We start from the raw sequence: 18,644 nt of genomic DNA, 5'->3' as shown, positions 1-18,644 counted from the left end.
TCAGTATGTCCTTATTGATTTTATCATTCTAACTACAGAAAGTCAAGCTCAACAAAACTATCCTTCAGAGGTGATAAGCACTAGATTAAAGGATTAGTAAATATTGATTACATTAATTTAAAATTAGTGAGGAGCCAGGCACAGTGGCTCACGCCTGTAATCCCAGCACTTTGGGAGGCCGAGGTGGGCAAATCACTTGAGGTCAGGAATTAGAGAACAGCCTGTCCAACATGGTGAAACCCCTTCTCTACCAAAAATACAAAATTAGCTGGGTGTGGTGGCAGGCACCTGTAATCCCAGCTACTTGGGAGGCTTAGGCAGGAGAATTGCTTGAATCAGGAGGTAGAGGTTACAGTGAACTGACATGGTGCCACTGCACTCCAGCCTGGGTGACAGGGTGAGACTCAGTCTCAAAAAAAAAAAAAAATACATATATACATGAAGTAAAATAAAATAAAATAAAATTAGCGAAGTTCAACTGATGTTCAACATTTTCAGCATAAAGGTATTCTATTTACAAAATCCTGTCTCCAGCTTCACCACTCCAAATACTCCAGCAATAATCTATTTTCTAACCGTTCCCAGTTACTGAATACCTGCCCTAAGCTTAAGAATCAGCAGGTATCACCTGCACTGCCCATCTCACTCACGTCCCATGCCTTCCCTTATGCTGCTACCTCTATTTGGACTGCTCCAGCACCAACAGCCTGGTAAACCACATAGCTTTAAAATCCAGCCCAAGCTTTACATCCTCCAACTAAGACTCCCTCCCTCCTCTGGGACTTCACTTTGTAGTCACTGCTTATTCACATGGACACCAACGCTCGCCCCCACTACCCAGAGTGTGAGGGCAGGAACCTTGCCTTATTCCTGTGGTACTTCCGAGCTCTAGCACAGGGCTGAGGACGCTGAAGAACCTCATTCTCTCATGTGCTCCCTAAGTTCTCCACAGATGAGCTGATGGCCTTTGAATCAGGAGTCACAAACTCTATCTTCCCAACATATCCATAGCCACAGCCCTGAAATACAAATTACTTTTCATGAGAAACTGTTTTAAGAATCTTAGAGTCATCTGAGCTGGAAAGAACCTTAAAGATCACATCTGATCCTCTTTCAAGTAAAAATTAAGACCAGGAAAGTTCAAAGATTTGTCTCAAGTCCCAAGATCTTGCAAGAAAAGCAAGGTGTGTGTTAGTTTTCTATTGCTGCATAACACGTCACCACAAACTTAAAGGCATACAACTACATTCATTCATTAGCTCATAGTTCTGTAGCTTCCGAGTCCAGCATGGTCTGGCTGGGTTCTCTGTTCAGGCTCTCACAAAGCTGAAGCAAGATGGCAGCCAGGCTAAGTTCTGGTCTGGAGGCTCTGGGAAAGACTGCCTAAGCCCATTCTTGTGGGCAGGTTCAGTTCCTTTCAATTGAAGAACAAAGGTCCCATTTCCTTGCTGGCCATTGGCTGCGAATTGCTCTCAGCTCCTCATGGTCTCCTCCATCAAAGTAAAAACATTGCAGCAAGCCCTTCCCATTCTTTGAATCTCTCTGACTTCTGCTACTACTGCTGGCCAGAATGAAATCTCTGCTTTTAAAGGTCTCGTCTGCTTAGACCAGGCCCACCTGTGTACTCTTTTAACATCAGCTGTGCCTTTAATATTTACTGCCCTATAATCATGGCAGTAAAAGCAATCAAATTCACAGTCCTAAGGTTTATATAGAATGTGTACGTGGGATAGCAAAGAGGGAAATCTTAGAAGACAAAGAATCCTGCCTAGCATGCAAGGATTTGGGAATCATTCAGACATAGATTTGATAGCAACATTACCACTTAACATCTCCAACTGGACAAATCATTAAATTTCACTGAGCCTATGTTTCTTCCTCTGCAGTAAGAGAATAATAAATAACCCACATGCCGATACATGCCTTTTGTAAGGGTTACAGAGAAGACGGATATGGAAGTGCCTTTTAGTTTTTTGAGATGCAGTCTTGCTGTCACTCAAGCTGGAGTGCAGTGGCCACGATTCACCGCAACCTCTGCCTCCTGGGTTCGAGCAATTCTCCTGCCTCAGCCTCCTGAGTAGCTAGGATTACAGATGCATGCCACCACGCCCAGCTAATTTTTGTATTTTCAGTAGAGACAGGGTTTTACCATGTTGGACTGGCTAGTCTTGAACTCCTGACCTCAGGTAATAAACCTGCCTTAGCCTCCCAAAGTGCTGGGATTACAGGCATGACTCCACGCGCCGTCTGAAAGTGCTTTTAAGGTATAAGGTGCTACCTGGCACGGTCTAAAGTATTGTGTGCAGGTATATGGCATCCCTTAGAAAAATCTTTAAGGTTAGAGGCTTAAGGATGTGACAAAACCAGGGACTGCCTCCTCTGCATGAACCTTACTGTCTTTTATTGACAGTGAGATGGAAGTTTAGGGTACCAAGAAACAAGACGGTAGATAAGTTTCAAATGGCCATTTATTTCCTATCTAAGGCAATGCCAAGCCACATTCAGATATATCTACACTGCTCTGGTGCTCAGCTGAAGGTGGGATTTCTTCAAGTGGCTGGACAGTCCTGGACCTCCATACTGGTATGGCTCATCTAGTACAGTTGGGACCTAACTCAGATGATTGTCCTACAGATTAGAGCAAGGCACTGCAGAGGTGACCAGGCAAGTGTTTCAGCAAGGAACACAACCTGTCTACCCCTCCCTGCTTCTGAACATTCCTTAGGGCAGAAATTGTGAGTTTTGATAACAAATCTAAATTTAGAACCCTGAGGGGCAAGATTCTCTGTTGTCTGAAAGAACCACTGAAAGCAAGCCAACATAAGCATCTGCAGGAGCTCCATTTTTCTCTTCCTTCAGGGTGGCTTAGTTTCTGAGAAAGGAGCACACAGACTTTAGTGCAATCTGCTTAAGAATGATTATAGTACATGAACTGTTTCCTCCTTAAGCAGAAGAAATCATTATGTGATGGTCTCTTTCAACTCTTCCTTGCTAAATACACAGGGCCTGGCACATAACAATTATTTCAAAAAGCATCTACAGAATGAATAAATGAAACCAACCAGTCAGTGAGCTGGAACCCAGTTCTTTCCACTTCCCATCCAACACTTTTTCTAGCATACAATTCTGTTTCCCACTATACTGGCCTCATGGCTGCCTTCTGAACAGAATTAATAAGTAAGTATTGAGGCTCTAGCTAAACTTAAATGTGCTAGCTCCAAGAGTCCCTAGAAATTCTAAGCCAGGCTGTCAAGTTGAAACCATACTGGACAATAGCCGTGCAGCTGAGGAAGTGAGCAGCACGCTGACAATCTGCTCCCTTTCTTCTCTTGAGAGCTGAGCTGATGGAATTCACGGAGGTTAATGAGCCCTCTCTGGCTCATGTAGTCTTGCACAATCTGTGGGTCTGGGTCTCATCCATTTTAGAAGATAAACACACACATGAAATGCCTCTGGTGTGCACATGCCTATGCAATGATTAGAGCTCTCTTGCCAAAGTGATATGTGAACTTTTGAGAGGTTCTAAAGGAATACTTGAAAACTACTCAGCCTTTGTAGTCAGACAGGCCTTTGTAGTTCAGGGTTATGACCCTTGATTTCTCCACTTATTAACTGGGTAAACTTTGGTTCCTTTTACCTCTCTGAGCCTCTGTTTCTTCATATATAAAACGAGAATAATACAAAGAGTTATGCTTTGCAGGGCTATCCTGAAAATTAACTGAATTAAGTGTGCAAAGTGCTCAGTACAGAACAGGCATTCAACACACGGGCTACTGTGGTTATTGGTATGTAACTAAACTCCCTCTGGAATATATTTCTATACATTTACTTCTTCAAACCATCCATGGTATTGACACCAAAGGTTTGAAACTATCCCATCAAGATTCACTAAGTGACTAATACACGCAAGTACCTGCACTGAGTGATGAAAGCAGACATTACTGGACATCAATCTATTTTCAGTAGACATCAATCTATTTTGAGACAAATAAGAGAATGGCATAGGATAAAGGGGGAGGAAAATAACATTTATTGAGAACCCATATCGAACTAGGCACTGTGCTATGTGCTGGGAATCCCAGGCAAGTAAGTCACAGCATTGGAATTTAATGAATTTAATGCTTATTTTTTCATTTCACACATTCATTCCTTAATAGAAATCAAGTTCATGAAAGTTCCTATGGCTTTCTGGTTACCAGAATCTCTTCTCTGAACGTCACTAGAGCGGAAGAATGTACCTCAGAGACTTGCTTCACATTCCAGCCAGGCCTCTCCTGAAGTCTCAGCTTGCCACTCCTCTCTATCCTCAGTTGCCCATTTGCAGTGATGAATGACTCCAGTGTCTGAGCCCTGGGTGCCCTTGGCCTCAAAATTACTGATTTTGACAGTAACTGTGTTGCAGCGGTATCATCCTGCCCTCTTAATTAAGGGCATTTGTGCTTTGGTCCTTGTCCCATGTCCTCCTGGTCAATTAGACTTATTTATTCCCTATTGTCAATTCATCACTAGTAAGTCCTCTCATATAATGTTATTATAACACAAGCGATACGCTTCTATATAATTTCAGGAAAAAGTAGACATAACTGGAACGAAAAGTGCTTACAGAATCACATGATGAAGAAAATATTTCAGTGTTGGTTTGTTCTCTATTTCCCACAAATCTACAGTAACAAATTACAGCTTTTAAAAATAACCCTAGAGTAACCCCTCTCAATTGAATAGCTCAGTTTTTTAAAAAACTCATCACAGTCCCAACAGCTATCTATTTTGCAACACAATAATTCTAGAACAATTAAAATGTAAATGTTAAAAGAAACCATAAACATTCCAGAACAAAAAATAAGTGAAAAGCTTTATGCCCTCAGGTGGGGAAGGCATTTCTAAGCATGCCATGAAAAGTAAAAAGCATTAAGAAAATCAACAGAATTGATTTCAAAAAACATTTAAAACTTTCTATGGCCAAAAATCCTTCATAAACAGAATTATCCACTAGAAACAAAATAACAAAAATTTAACAAACATAAAATAGGAAACATATTTGCAATCCACAAAGAGCACTTAACATACAAAGTGCTTTCACAATTGCAAAATGGGCAAACAATTAAAAAACCACAATATCCAGTAAACATATGAAAATATGTTTGAGTTCACTGATTAAAACAATAAATTTTTTTTCACTCATTAGATTGGCAAATATGAAACTTATGGGTAATGCCAATGTTGCATACAAACCAGCATTCTCAAACATTCTTAGAAACATAAATGGGCTTAGTTTCACTGTTTTGCAATACACAAAGAAAAAGATTTAAAAAGTATACCATCTGACTTAGCAATTCCACTCTGGGCATTATCCTAAGGAAATAATCACAGAAGTCACAAAGGTATATGCATGAGGACATTTACTATAACAGTTTACAATGAAGAAAAACTTAAAACAACCTAGTATCTATAGAGGATAGTTAAATAAATCACATTATAGCCACATAGCGGAATACTGTTACTATTAAAAATTATAATGATTCTCTCTCCCTTGTTGGCTTTGAAAAAGTAAGCTGCCATTTCTGACGTCTAAGGAGAGGACCACAAGGAAAAGAATTGAGGGTGGCCTTTAGAAGCTGACAGTCAGCGAGAAAATGATGACCTATTTATAGCTGCAAGCAGATGAATTCTGTCAGTAACCTGACGGCACATGGAAGTGGATCTTATCCCAGTTGAGCTTCTGATAAGATTGTAGCCCTGGCCAATACCTGGATGGCAGTCTGTTGACAGAAACTGTGACAGGACTGATGATGCACAGAAACAGATAGTAAATGTGTGGTGTATTTTTGTTTTTGTTTTTGAGCCAGAGTTTTGCTCTTGTTGCCCAGGCTGGAGTGCAATGACACAATGTCAGCTCATCCAGCCTCCACCTCCTGGGTTCAAGTGATTCTCCTGCCTCAGCCTCTCGAATAGCTGGGATTACAGGCGCCTGCCATGGCGCCCGGCTAATTTTTGTATATTTAGTAGAGACGGGTCTCACCATCTTGGCCAGGCTGGTCTCAAACTCCTGATTTCATGATCCACGCACCTCAGTTTCTCAACGTGCTGGGATTACAGGCATGAGCCACCACTCCCGGCCTAAATGTGTGATGTTTTAAGCCATTAAGTCTGTGGTACTTTGCTATGCAAAGCTGTGTTACGTAAAAAATAAGTTATATGATATAATCTTATTTTAAAGTACTTTTATATTTGAATAACAGTACATATGATATAAAGCACATTAATATTTGAATAACAGTACATATGCTATAATAGTATTTTAAAGTCCATTTATATTTGAATAATTGTTCATAGAAAAATGTCTTGAACAATGTAAACCACTATGTGTATTCCTCACCGTTTTCTGCCTTTCTTGAAACTTACTTTTAATGAACATATATTTTATAAAGATAGATGTGTTCTCATTTTTAAGGAAAAAATGATATTCAAAACTTTGATAAGTTTGTGATGGTGTAATTTTTGTGTCGTCATGACGCTACAGTTTTAAGCCCTTAGAAATTTAGAAGACTAAAGAATTTATGTATAACATAAATAATACAGTGATTTATTTTTTTCCCCCACTGAGGAGTCTTGTTTTTATTGAGTTGGAACTCCAAGAAGGTTGTTAGGTAAACATGTAATGAAAGTAAAACTCAAGACGGCTTTTCCACATATGACTCAAATCTGTGGAATAACCATCCAAGTTATAGTCATGATGTCTACATAGTCCACATTTCCCATTCAGTGCTTACTTAAAATACTAAAGTCATTGAATTTTTGGTTACAAAATATAATCCGAATAACTATAGAATATACCTTTCGAAGGCCTGAAATACACGGATGGAAGGAGAGAAAAAGTGAGATTTTCGTTAGAGAAGACCTTCTAAAGAAATGATGATTGACCCGAGCCTTGAAAATCTGGCTTGAGAGGATCAAGCTACGTAAGCGGAAGGGCAGTCCTAGTAGAAGGCCTCCATCACTTAGGAATAAGCCCAACTACGGGCACTGCTCTCTGTGGGACCAATGCTGAGAAACACCAAGCCGACGTTTTCAAATCTCTTCTCATCGGCTGCTCACTAAAACACATTTTTTACATCCCCATACTGGTGTTCGGATGTCACACTATTTTTGCATTGAGGTATTATGCGGGGCCCGTTTCCGGAGCTACAGAGCAGAGTCCTACGCTCATCTCGTTTGTTGCTTCCTGTCGTCTTTAGGCAGAGTGGCCTTTGTGGACTTGGTACAGAAAATTACATTGTTAGGTCCATGTGCTTCCAACTCTGCAGCCAACTGGCATCAGACCATCTGGTCAAACAGCCTCTCTACACTCACAGTTCGCCACCGTTTCTATCCTCCGGTGTCATCTGCAACGCGGGGCTGGTAATCCCTACCTAGAGAAAGTAAATGTGAACATATATGTAAAGCATCTGGCGCAGGGTCCGCCAGAGAGCACTGGTTTGCCTAACGAGCTGCTGTGCGGACGCCGGGGAAGGGCTTGCTTCTTCTGAGCCGCGAGACGCAAAAACACCAGCTGCGGCTGAGATCGCTAGTCGCTGAATCACATTCACTCTTCATTTTGGAAAAAAGCTTTTTCAGGGAAATCCATGTGCCCAGTTGAGATGACCGCTCCCAGCTCTGCGAGGCACGTTGCTAACTCCGAGCCTACAAGCTGCAGTTGGAAGCGGCTGCGTGGGGCTTGCAGAAAGACCCTTTGTAAAGGAAGGACGTGATGGCTGGCGCTCCAGCTGCTGCTTTGGTCCACGAGGCGAGCGCGCGGGCAGAGCCAGGCTGCACAGGTGACCGAGCCGCACGAGCCTGGGCACCCGCCTCCCACGTGCTTTCGCAGGAGAGGGGACACAGCTTTAGGATGCCGGCGTCCGGGGCTTTCCGTCACACGCAGGCAAACGCCGTCGGCCTCCGCCACCTGCCGGGCCTTGCCCTCACCCAGACTCTGCTGCTCGGACTTCTCGGACCCACGTGGGGCCGCGACGCCGTGAGAGCTGGGCCGACGGGACCCGGAGCAGCAGGCGGAACAACGCCGGACCCGCGGCCCGACGCCCGGCTCCGTCCGCGCCGCTCCGGGGCCCTCCCGGCCGCGCCTCCTTCACTCACCCCGAGAACGCGGGCGGAGCGCGCTCCGCCGCCCTCCTTCGCCGGCGCCCCTTCCCGACCCGCGCCGCCCGCTCAGCCGGGGTCCCCTCTCCGCCCCCGCGCCTTCCCCTCAGCGGCCCTCACCGTTCTCTCACCTCCCGCGCCGGTTCGAAAATGCCCCGAGCCGCCGTGCGCGTCACTGTCCGCTCCGGGCCGCCGTTGGCCGGCGCAGGTCACGTGCGGCGGGCGGCGGCTCCCATTGGCTGGCGAGCGGGCGCGCGGAGGGCGGCGCCGGGGACGCGGCCTTCGCGGGGGCGCCCCGCGGCGGGGAGCAGCCTCGGCGCCGGGAGGAGGACGTCGCCTGGCGGGCGGGGCCGGGACCCCTGAGCCGCCGGGGCGCGTCGGGACCCGCAGGGATCCGTGCCGCGCCGCGAGGGTGCGAAGGGGCCGCGCCCGGGCCCGCTCCCCGCAGACCCTCCGCGGGGCGGCGTCTCCGGGCCGGCCGCAGCTTGGTCCGTCGGCCGCAGACGACGTGCGAGACAGGCGGCGCGTCCCGCCGACCCCAGCCGGCGCCCGGGGCTCGGAATCCCGAGCGGGAAAAGGTTCGGAATCCGCCTCTAGTTGAGCGGCGCGCTCAGCGTGGCGCTTTCAGATTTGGTGTTGAAACGTCTAGTTGTTAAGTGACGCGTGGTTGGAGGCAAAGCGGTGATGGCCGTGAGCTCGAAGCTAAAGTGGAAACGTCTGGGGTTGGAGGGTCTCGCGTTCACGTGGCTGCTGGGAGGTGCGGGGAGAGCCCCCACGTTCCGGGCTGGCGAGCGCCCCTAAACGGCCGCGCAGAGCGGTCTCAGATTCTTCGTGAGAAGTTGAATATCGGGATGTTTATGTGAAATCTCTTGATTTGTAGATGTTGGCAACCAATTAAAAAACGAAATACTGGAAGCCAAACAAAAGACGTGTATAAGCTGGTCCTCGTCTGCCAGTCTGTGGCTCGTCATTTAGATCTAATTCTGCCGCTAAATGAGTCACGTGACCCAGACCAAGTCGCGTAACTGTCGACCTCTCGGACTTGCGTTCCCGGCAGGGGTGGTGGTGCTCATGTTCTTACGGGGCAAAGAGATCGCAGATATTACCGTTCTCTGTGGCCTTCCAAGGAGCCTCAAAACAAGCAGATGCACGTTATACCTATGGCACTGAAATTTTATGGGGTTGGCAGATTTGGAAATGTCTAAAACGTCTCCTGGGAAGAGAGGGAGAAAATGAAGAAAAGGTTGAGAAACTGCTTTAGGGAGGTGGATAAGCAGATGATCCTGTGGCAGTTGTGTGTGTGGAAGGATTAAAACGTAGTAGCATTCATAGGCTGAGGGCTGGAAAACCCCAAGAGGTCCATCTTGTAAAAGTTCTGTGCCAGGCAGCGTTAGCACACATACGCACATGCATAATACGCACACATACATATGCCCACACAATTTTATTTGATCTCCACGACAAAGTGTCATTTCATTTACCCCGTGGGAAAACAAGCTCAGAGGGTTTGAGTGACTTGCCACAGTCAGAGCTGTTAATGTTAAATGGAAGAACTGGGATTTAAATCCATGTCTATATGGCTCTAAAACCACCCACGCATCCCGTTGGTTCCCAGCTTGTCCAGTTGTGTCCAAACCTCTTTGTGCACAAGAATTCCACCTTGTGGCTTTTTAAAAATGCAAAATCTCAGCTCCCACTCCAGATAGGAGGATTCAGTATCAGGGACTGGGCTGGAGGATCTGAATTTTCATATCATCCTAGGATGATTCTCACATTGGTGACTCAGGGACCATTTTAAGAAAAAGTGTTCTAGTCTAATTTCTCACCCAATCCCAAAGGTTTCATGGGGTTGTACCCAAGGGTCTCAAATTTCTCCTCCCAAGCAGAGATTCCATCTTCTTTTCCAGACGAGTGACCATTCAGGCTTTGGAAGGAAATCTTTCGTTGGAGGAAACCAGGGTTTAGGAGACAGCACCCTATGCCGTGGAACAGCTCTCATTTTGAGAAGGTCCTAACAGTTTTGCTTTGCTTTTTTAAATATGAGCTTCCTTCTATGCTATTCTCATCCTCCTTGAAAACTTTCAAGGAGGTTGAGAGCATTTACTTGAAAGTTACTATTAAACTTCTATTATTTATTTACTTATTTTGAGACAAGGTTTCACTCTGTCACCCAAGCTGGTCTCATACTCCTGGGCTTAAATTCAGCCTTGGCCTCCTGTAGTGCTGGGATTGCAGGCATGAACCACCACACCTGGCCTCACAGTTGTCTTAAAAACACATCCTTTTTCCCTCCCTCCCCTTCTCTCTCCCTTCCTTCCTTCCTTTTCTTTCTTTCTTTTCTTTTCTTTCTTTCTTTCTGTTTGAAGCGGAGTCTTGCCCTGGTGCCCAGGCTAGAGTGCAGTGGTGAAACCTCAGTTCCCTGCAACCTCAGTTCCTGGCATCCTCTACCTGCCAGGCTCAAGCAATCCTCCCACCTTGGCTTCCCAAGTACGTGGGATTACTGCTGTGTGCCACCGTACCCAGCTACTTTTTTATATTTTTTATAGAGGTGGGGTTTCGCCATGTTGCCTGGGCTTGTCTTGAACTCCTGGGCCCGAGTGATCTCCCTGCCTCGGCCTCCCAAAGTGCTGGGATTACAGCTATGAGCCACCGTGCCCAGCCTGCACATCCTTTTTCAAAACCAACTGCCTCAAAGTCTGAACATTTTCTTTGCTCTAAATTAAGCAGTATAGAGGATGTGAAAATGTATATATTGAAATGTTTCTTCAGAATTATGTTTTATGTAATTACATATTTCTTTTTCTAAAAATGATATAAGTTGAATAATCAAAACATTCCTTTGCAAGTATTATCTGGATTGTTTCATGTACTTAATGTGTTGTTACTGAAAACATTATATTTCATTTTTCTGGTTTCTGTGGAGGCAACATGCGGTAGAGGAAATAAAGTGGGTTGAAGGAAGAACTGGTGTTCTAATCCCAAATCTAGTACTTTCTAGTTATATGACCTTGGGCCGGTGACTTCCTTTCTGATTCTCAGTTCTTCCTCTCTGATTCTCACTTTCCTAATCTTTCAAATGGGGACAGTGCCTCCAGGGTTGTGACAGTTATATGAGACAGCTTGTGTGATGCCCTAGCAGAGTGCTGAACACAACTGTTTTCTATTAATATTAGTTCTTTTCCTCTCTCACTCTCTTTAGAGCAAATTTATGAGTTCCTGTCTTGCTGTAATATTTAAGATCATTTTCATTTCCAAAAAGATGCATTTTCTGAAGCACTTAACTGAATGTGAGATGTAAAAAATATATATATATATAAATAGTGGGCCATCTTTTTTAAGAACTTTGCTGAGAAAACTAAGGGTAAATTGACTGTCTAGTTCTTTATCAGGTTTTGCTCTCTATGACCAAAATCATCCATTTGTTAATTCAGCAGATATTTATGAACACTTGTTATGTGCCAGGCAGTATGGTAGATGTAGACAATATAACTGGGAAGAAGATAGACAAGGTCCCTAACCTAAAAAATTAGATAAGGAAAAGATAGTAAGTAAATAAAACAAAGTAATTACAGATTGTGATAAATGCTTAAACACTAAAACTGAATGATGTCCATGGATTTAACATGGTGAAAAGTGTGTGCCTCACTGAGTTTAAATTTGCGAAAAAATATTAAGAAATTGTCTTAAATTCTTAAATCTCAGTTAAGATTTTGAAATTAGATTATATGTCAGAAAATGGGAGATTTGTGGCCAGGCATAGTGGCTCATGCCTGTAATCCCAGCACTTTGGGAGACTGAGGTGGGTGGGTCACCTGAGGTCAGGAGTTGGAGACCAGCCTGCCCAACGTGATGAAACCCCGTCTTTACTAAGAATATAAGAATTAGTGGGGTGTGGTGGCATATACTTGTAATCCCAGCTGCTCAGGAGACTAAGGCAGGAGAATCTCTTAAACCTGGGAGACGGAGGTTGAAGTGAGCCGAGATTGCACCACTGCACTCCAGCTGGGTGATAGAGTGAGACTCACTCTGTCTCCAAATAAATAAATAAATAAATAAAAACAAAAGAGAAAATGGGAGATTTAAGGAAAATAAATGAGAACACAGTTAAAGATTTCCTAGGTCTGAAATGTTTTACAGTTGATCCAAGGGATGTAATTTACATTTTTTCCATTAATATGTCAATGTTTTGATAATTTTTCTGCTTCTAAGAAGTTATATCCTTTTTCTTAGAAATCATTCTTTTTAATAACAATATGGACACTTAATTGTGCCACCAATAGTCTTTCTCAGTGGTTTCTCTGACATTTTTAAATTTTATTTTAAATTGATAATTTATAATTTTATGTATTTATGGAGTACAAAATGATGCTATGATTTATTAATTCATTGTGGAATAACTAAGTCAAGCTAATTAACATATTCATCACCTCACATACTTATTTTTTGTGATGAGAACATTTGAAATTTACTGTTATCAATTTTGAAATGTATGTGATTCATTTAGAATCATCTTCTGCAGTCAATCATAATGTGTTTCTTTTATACCTTATAATGACTAATTCAACTCTAAGGTAGAAAAGATTCTAGGAATTTACATTTTCTCTACTTCTTTGAGTCTTCTGTTTTAGGAATTAAATTGCCTGTTTAATTGATGTTGGGACTGTGTTTTTATTTTATTCTGTTCCCAGTACTCTTTCCCAAGAAGTTTTCAATATAGTGTAATATACTGTTACTAACTATATTCACCATACTGTGAATATAGTTTTTAAAAACCCAATCCTCCTTGTCTAACTGATGCTTTGTACCCTTTTGCCTTCATCTTCCTAGTCCTCCGAAGTGCCAGTTTCTGGTAACCACCATTCTATTCTCTGCTTCTATGAATTCAAGTGTTTTAGATTCCTAAAATAAGTGGAACATGTGGTATTTGTACTTCTGTGCCTGGCTTATTTCACTTTGCATAATGTTCTCTTAGTTCTCTTACTCCATCCATGTTGTGGCAAATGTCAGAATTTATTTCTTTTTTAAGGCTGAATAGTAGTTCATTGTGTATATATATATCACGTTTTCTTTATCCATTCATCTGTTGATAGACCCTTAGTTTGAGTCCATAATTTGGCCATTGTAAATACTTCTGCAATAAACATGGGCATGCAGACGTCTCTTCAACTCATTTAGAATATTTTGGGTAAACACCCAGAAAAGGGAATGCTGAATAGAGTGGTAGTTCTATTTTTAATTCTTTGCAGAACCTTCATACCGTTTTCTATAGTAGCTATACCAATTTACATACCCACCAACAGGACACAAGGGTTCCCATTTTTCCACATCCTTGCCAACACTTATCTTTTGACTTATTCTTAATGCCATTCTAGCAGGCGTGAAGTGATATCTCCTCATGGTTTTGATTTGCACTCCCTCACGATTAGCGATGTGAAGCAGCTTTTCGTGTACCTGTTGGCCATTCGTGTGTCTTATTTGGAAAAACGTCTGTTAAGGTCCTTTGCTCATTTTTAATTGGATTATTTGCTTTATTGCTATTGAATTGTGTGAGTTCCTGATGTATTTTGGATAGTAATCCCTTATTATATATATGGTTTGCAAACATTTTCTCCCATTCTTTAGGTTGTCTTCTCATTTTGATTGCTCTCTTTGCTGTGCAGAAGGTTTTTGGTTTGTTGTAGATCTGCTTTTTTGTTTTTGCTTTTGTTGACTGTGCTATTGGTGTCACATCCAACAAATTATTGCCAAGATTAATGTCAAAGAACTTTACCCTGCTCTTTTCTTCTAGGAGTTAGTTTTAGGTGTTAGATTTAAGTCTTTAATCCATTTTGAGTTACATAATTCATGTAAGTGGTGTAAGATAGGGATTCAGTTTCTTTCTCTCTTTTTTTTTTTTGGCATGTAAACTTCTAGTTTTCCCAGCGCTATTTATTTAAAAGATTATCCTTTCCCCATTATGTACTCTTGGCACCTTTGTCAAATATTGACCATATATGCATTGGTTTATTTAGATTAATTTTTTGTCATGGTTTAAAACCTAACCATTGTGTTCTTGGATGGTAAACCTTGTGATACTAACCTGCAACTTTTTGAGTGAGAAGTTCTACCACAAGCCATCACCTGCTTTGATTCTGGTGGCTACAAAAGAATACTTCCTCTCTGTTCTTTCTGTGTGGAATGAGTAAGTATCAATCTCTAGATTAGACTTCCCTGGCTGGATGCTGCAGTGCACAGCACAGGGAGATGGCTACTGTAGGTGGAGAATGATTAGAAGACTCACGAATAATTAATCAAGGGAAACAGAATTGCATTTTTTCATCTGTAAGAGTCATTTCTATACGTTACAATTCAAGCAGCACCATTTGCTCTCTTGACAACTGTTTTATCCGGTAATTTGTGTCAATCTTCCCTTCAAAAGGAAAGTTGCCTTGTCCTATATGTTATGAACTCAGAACATTGTTTTATCAAATTTTGAGCACTTACTATGTGCCAGGCATTGTAAGGTTTAAATGGATCTACTACAATACTACGTGGCTAAATGCTGTATGCTTAAGAAGGTCCAGGTAATGTTAGCTTTCATGGAAACATTTTCTCATTTAGAATCATGCCTTTGCAGTCAATCTTAATGTATTTTATACCTTATAAAGACCAATTCAACTCTTAGGTGGAAAAGAGTCTAGGAATTTACATTTTCTCCATTTCCTTGAGTCTTCTGTTTTAGGAATTAAATTGCCTAATTAGTGCTTTGACTGTTTTTACTTTATTCTGTTCCCCAAGAACTTTGCAGTATGTATTTTAAAAATAACATTGTTTTCTTCTCAAAGTAGTATGTATTGCCAAATTTAGAAAATACCAGAAATCAGTAAATAAAAACCACCCATAATCCACTCTGTTAATATTTTGGTTTATATTTTTCCAGTCTTTTATATATGCGTATGTGTGTGATTCTTTTATAAAAATGAGATCATACTCTGTTCTCTTTTGTAGCTTGTATTTTTTTAAATCTAATATGTGGTAAATAAGTAGGCTTTTTACTCACATGATTCTTTTTAAACAATTTTTTTTTTCTAGAACAGGAACCAGAAGATTACTGTTAATAAATTACTGTACAGTATAAATTCATAAACCCAAATTGTGACCCAAGAACAAAATCCACTTCTCTGCTCCTTTCAGTCCTTAATTTTTCCTGCCCCATTCCCACCCCGTAAGTGCAGCGTAGGAGGGCTCTGTCGGAGGAGTCACCGAAGTAGGAGGGCTCTGTCGGAGGAGTCACGGAAGGGAGGTCACCCAGTCAGAAAAAGAGCGCTTGAAGTTCTCTTCTTTCCAGAGCTTTTCAGCTGACTCTTGAGGATGTTCTGCTGTTAATGTACAAATATATTTGATTATTAAATTATCTGTTTTGGAATACTCAGTGTTTTTTACTTCATTCTAAATGTCTTCATAAGAAATTATATACAAATAACCCAGGCCACAGGTTAAATAACTTTATACTAGCTATTAAAAACAATGCTATAAATGTATTTTAAAATGTAGCATGAAAGTATATTCCTAAAAATGTACGTAATAGTAGCCAGTGCAGCCATAGTCATTTGAAAATTGCGTTTTTATTCCCATAAAAGTAAAACATTGACTATGAAAATGTAGAAAATACCGATAAGGGTCAGGTGTTGTGGCTCACACCTGTAATCCCAGCACTTTATGAGGCCAAGGCAGGAGGATTGCTGAGCCCAGGAATTCAAGACCAACCTGGGCAATATTGTGAGACCTTGTCTCTACAAAAAAAATTTAAATGAGGCAGGAGGATTGCTTGAGCCCAGGAGGTTGAGGCTACAGGGAGCCATGATCATGCCACTGTACTCTTGCCTGTATTACAGAGCAAGACTGCCAAAAAAAAAAAAAAAAAAGTAAAAGAAAATACCAATAAGCAGAAAAGAAATCATTTACAATTCTACCATTGTGAATATTCCATTAGTTTACTAATCTGTCTCTTACTTAATCTATAGTAAATTCTATTAAAAATGGTTATATCAAAGGATAGCTTCTTTGACTGTTTTTTGACCTTTGTTAAAAATCAAATTTCAACAAATTTAACTTAAACATCTTTTATTAGGGATTTATGAATTGGGCAGCATCCCATCTAATTACTTCAAAAGCCACTCCAGTGAGCTGAGCAAAGGAGATGTAATTTATAAGTAGAAAAAGGCTAAAGAAAGCAGAAAGAAGGAGCAAAAAACAGATTGGTAGTTACAAAGTTACTTTCTTTACAGGATTCAAACAGAGGAGACTTCTTTACCATGCCAGCTCAGGTAAACTGGGCCTCTACTGATTGCTGTGAATCTCTACTTTTTTTGGAAAATTGGCTCATTTCAGAGTTCAGGTTAATTACATTCATGAGTGACTCCATTCTGTTTTGGTCTGGCCAGTTGAGCCTAGTCCAGGATCTCAGTCCAAAACAACGGCCTCTTGTAATTTTTATTTGACATCCTCTTTATTTAAATTGAACATGTATACATTAAGTATCTATTTTTAACCTAGTCCATGAACAAATGGTGTTATTTCTGTTTTAAGATCAGAATCTTTTATCCACTCTGTGAATAAACCACAGCAGGTTTAATTTAATTCCAGATTGATTTCCCCTGGATACCTGGAGATATGTGGGCCATCATGTGTCTTTAGTGAAAGGTGTTAATAACTAATTTTTAAAGTTTGTTTTAGTCATTTGAGGAATAATATAATAACAAGACTATATAGAAACATAAAAAGGAAAAAACCTATACTCCCATCATTAGCATTTTGGTCAATGTGTTTCGGTTTGTGTATATTTATTTTTACATACTTGTACACAGTTTTGTATTTGGCTTCCTTTAAGTTATAGAAATTTTTACCATTAAAACATTGATTTTTAATATATTGCCATGATAATGTTCTGCAACTAATGCCAAAACATATCTTTTCCAACTATTCATACCTGAAGACTCCTAGGTACTGACCATCCTGACTTGGATGATTTGTAATATTCACCATCATCATTGCTGTTACTTCTTGAACAATTCTTATGCTTCTGATACTTTGTATCAGTGGCCTACCTGAACAAGATCTCCTTCACCATGTTCACTGAACATTATTATTGGACAGCTATCTTCTTTTTTTTCTACCTTATAATTGAGTTGGTATTTTCAGCCCCTATGCTGACTGATCTTTACATCTTCCTTCATTCTATATGCCTATTTTGCAAAAGTTCTGTCATTGCCTCCCGTGTAATCAGCTTTAGCATGCCAGGCTGTACAAATCAACTGACTCTAGTTCAGTGTTTTCTTTCCTTTGAGCAAAGTCTCTTTGAAAACAGAGATAACAAGCAAGGACCACAGGGGAGGTTTTCCTCTCTCTGTGATTAATTGCATTTGTTGCCTGTTACACATGGGGAAAGGATTGCCATTTAGATAATTTTCTTCTGTCCCATCTGATGCCACTGTTTAGATAGTTCAAAACAGGGAAAACAGAGTCCTGCTAATTACTTGTGTATTTTTAAAGTGTGAATGCCCTTGCTTAAGAGATTGTGGAATAATTACCCTTTTAGCCTATACCTTCTAAATTCTGTTTTCTAAGTGATTAGTACTTAGATCCATGGTAGACCTCCTTAGTAGACAAATAACTTAAAAATCCCTCAAATTTGTAAAGCTGTAGATAAAATTGAACTGTTTTTATTAACTTTTAGGTTTTCTGTTGCTGGCCAGTTTTACTTGAATACTGCATTGTTTATTTTGTATTTCTACTTTTGCTGTTGGGAGCTCTTTCAGTTGCTTCTGAATCTTTTTGATATTCTCACAGTCTCTGTGTTTTGAGCACTTTCCCACTTTCTGGCACTACTTGATGCTCCAGGCTAATCTTTTATATTCTCTGCTCTAGCCCTAAAATTAATCACTTCAACAAGGACCCCTGGTTTCTTTTATTGGAAAATAGTATTAGAAACCAGATTTGCTCTGATATGCTCATCACTCTTGGAGTGTCATTGCTTTTAGGCCATGCCAGTGACCACAGGTAGGAACTGTATGTATGTATATTAACCTGTGTATGCATACATATTTTAATTTTTATTTTTACTCATCAATGTCTGTATTAAGCTAAAGAAGATTTCATCCTGATGTCTTAGAATCTAATTGAGAACTACACAGTATTCTTACCTTTCCTCCTTACTTATCATCTGTAACTACCCAGTCCATAGTGAGAAACCTGTCTCCTAGCATTCACCATCCTTTTACTTAGTTTTTCAATTCCAATGTACATGTACAGCAGTATCAGAACCATTACCCCATATTTCCATAAAAACCATTACCTACTGCAGAACAGTGCTTATATACAGGGTTTTGTTGTTGTTGTTGTCTTCTTTTACAGTTTCCATTCATTTTAGAGTTTCTTACACTCCATTCTCCCCTTCCCCTTCAGTGAGAGTATGTCATGTCATGCGTTTTTTATACAGCGCACCTCAGAGATATTGCAGGTTGTTTCCAGAC

The 18,644-nt window shown here is 41.0% G+C and overlaps 1 protein-coding gene and 1 long non-coding RNA gene across 6 annotated transcripts in view; one reads left to right on the top strand and one right to left on the bottom strand.

Moving 5' to 3' along the window:
• Positions 1–4,007: 4,007 nt before the first annotated feature.
• LOC141583798 (uncharacterized) lies at positions 4,008–8,341 on the bottom strand. Its single transcript, XR_012516694.1, has 2 exons — positions 8,254–8,341; positions 4,008–7,409 (listed from the first exon to the last, which is right to left on the bottom strand). It is a non-coding gene; the product is annotated as an uncharacterized LOC141583798 (long non-coding RNA).
• Positions 8,342–8,397: 56 nt separating this feature from the next.
• Positions 8,398–18,644, top strand: part of PTPDC1 (protein tyrosine phosphatase domain containing 1) — an 87,167-nt gene continuing 76,920 nt past the window's right edge. For 2 of the 5 annotated variants that reach the window (XM_074395562.1, XM_074395560.1), the window contains exon 1: positions 8,746–10,141. In XM_074395562.1, coding sequence (XP_074251663.1) covers positions 10,112–10,141 — 30 coding nt within the window. In that variant the 5' untranslated portion in view covers positions 8,746–10,111. Of the gene's footprint in view, positions 8,712–8,745; positions 10,142–18,644 lie in introns of those variants that run through there. The other 3 variants (XM_074395565.1, XM_074395567.1, XM_010348787.3) reach the window with 3 other exon arrangements.

Source organism: Saimiri boliviensis, chromosome 2, assembly GCF_048565385.1.
Source record: "Saimiri boliviensis isolate mSaiBol1 chromosome 2, mSaiBol1.pri, whole genome shotgun sequence".
Taxonomy (NCBI): domain Eukaryota; kingdom Metazoa; phylum Chordata; class Mammalia; order Primates; family Cebidae; genus Saimiri; species Saimiri boliviensis.
Note: the sequence above shows the minus strand (reverse complement) of the source record. Positions and strands in the feature narration are given on the sequence as shown.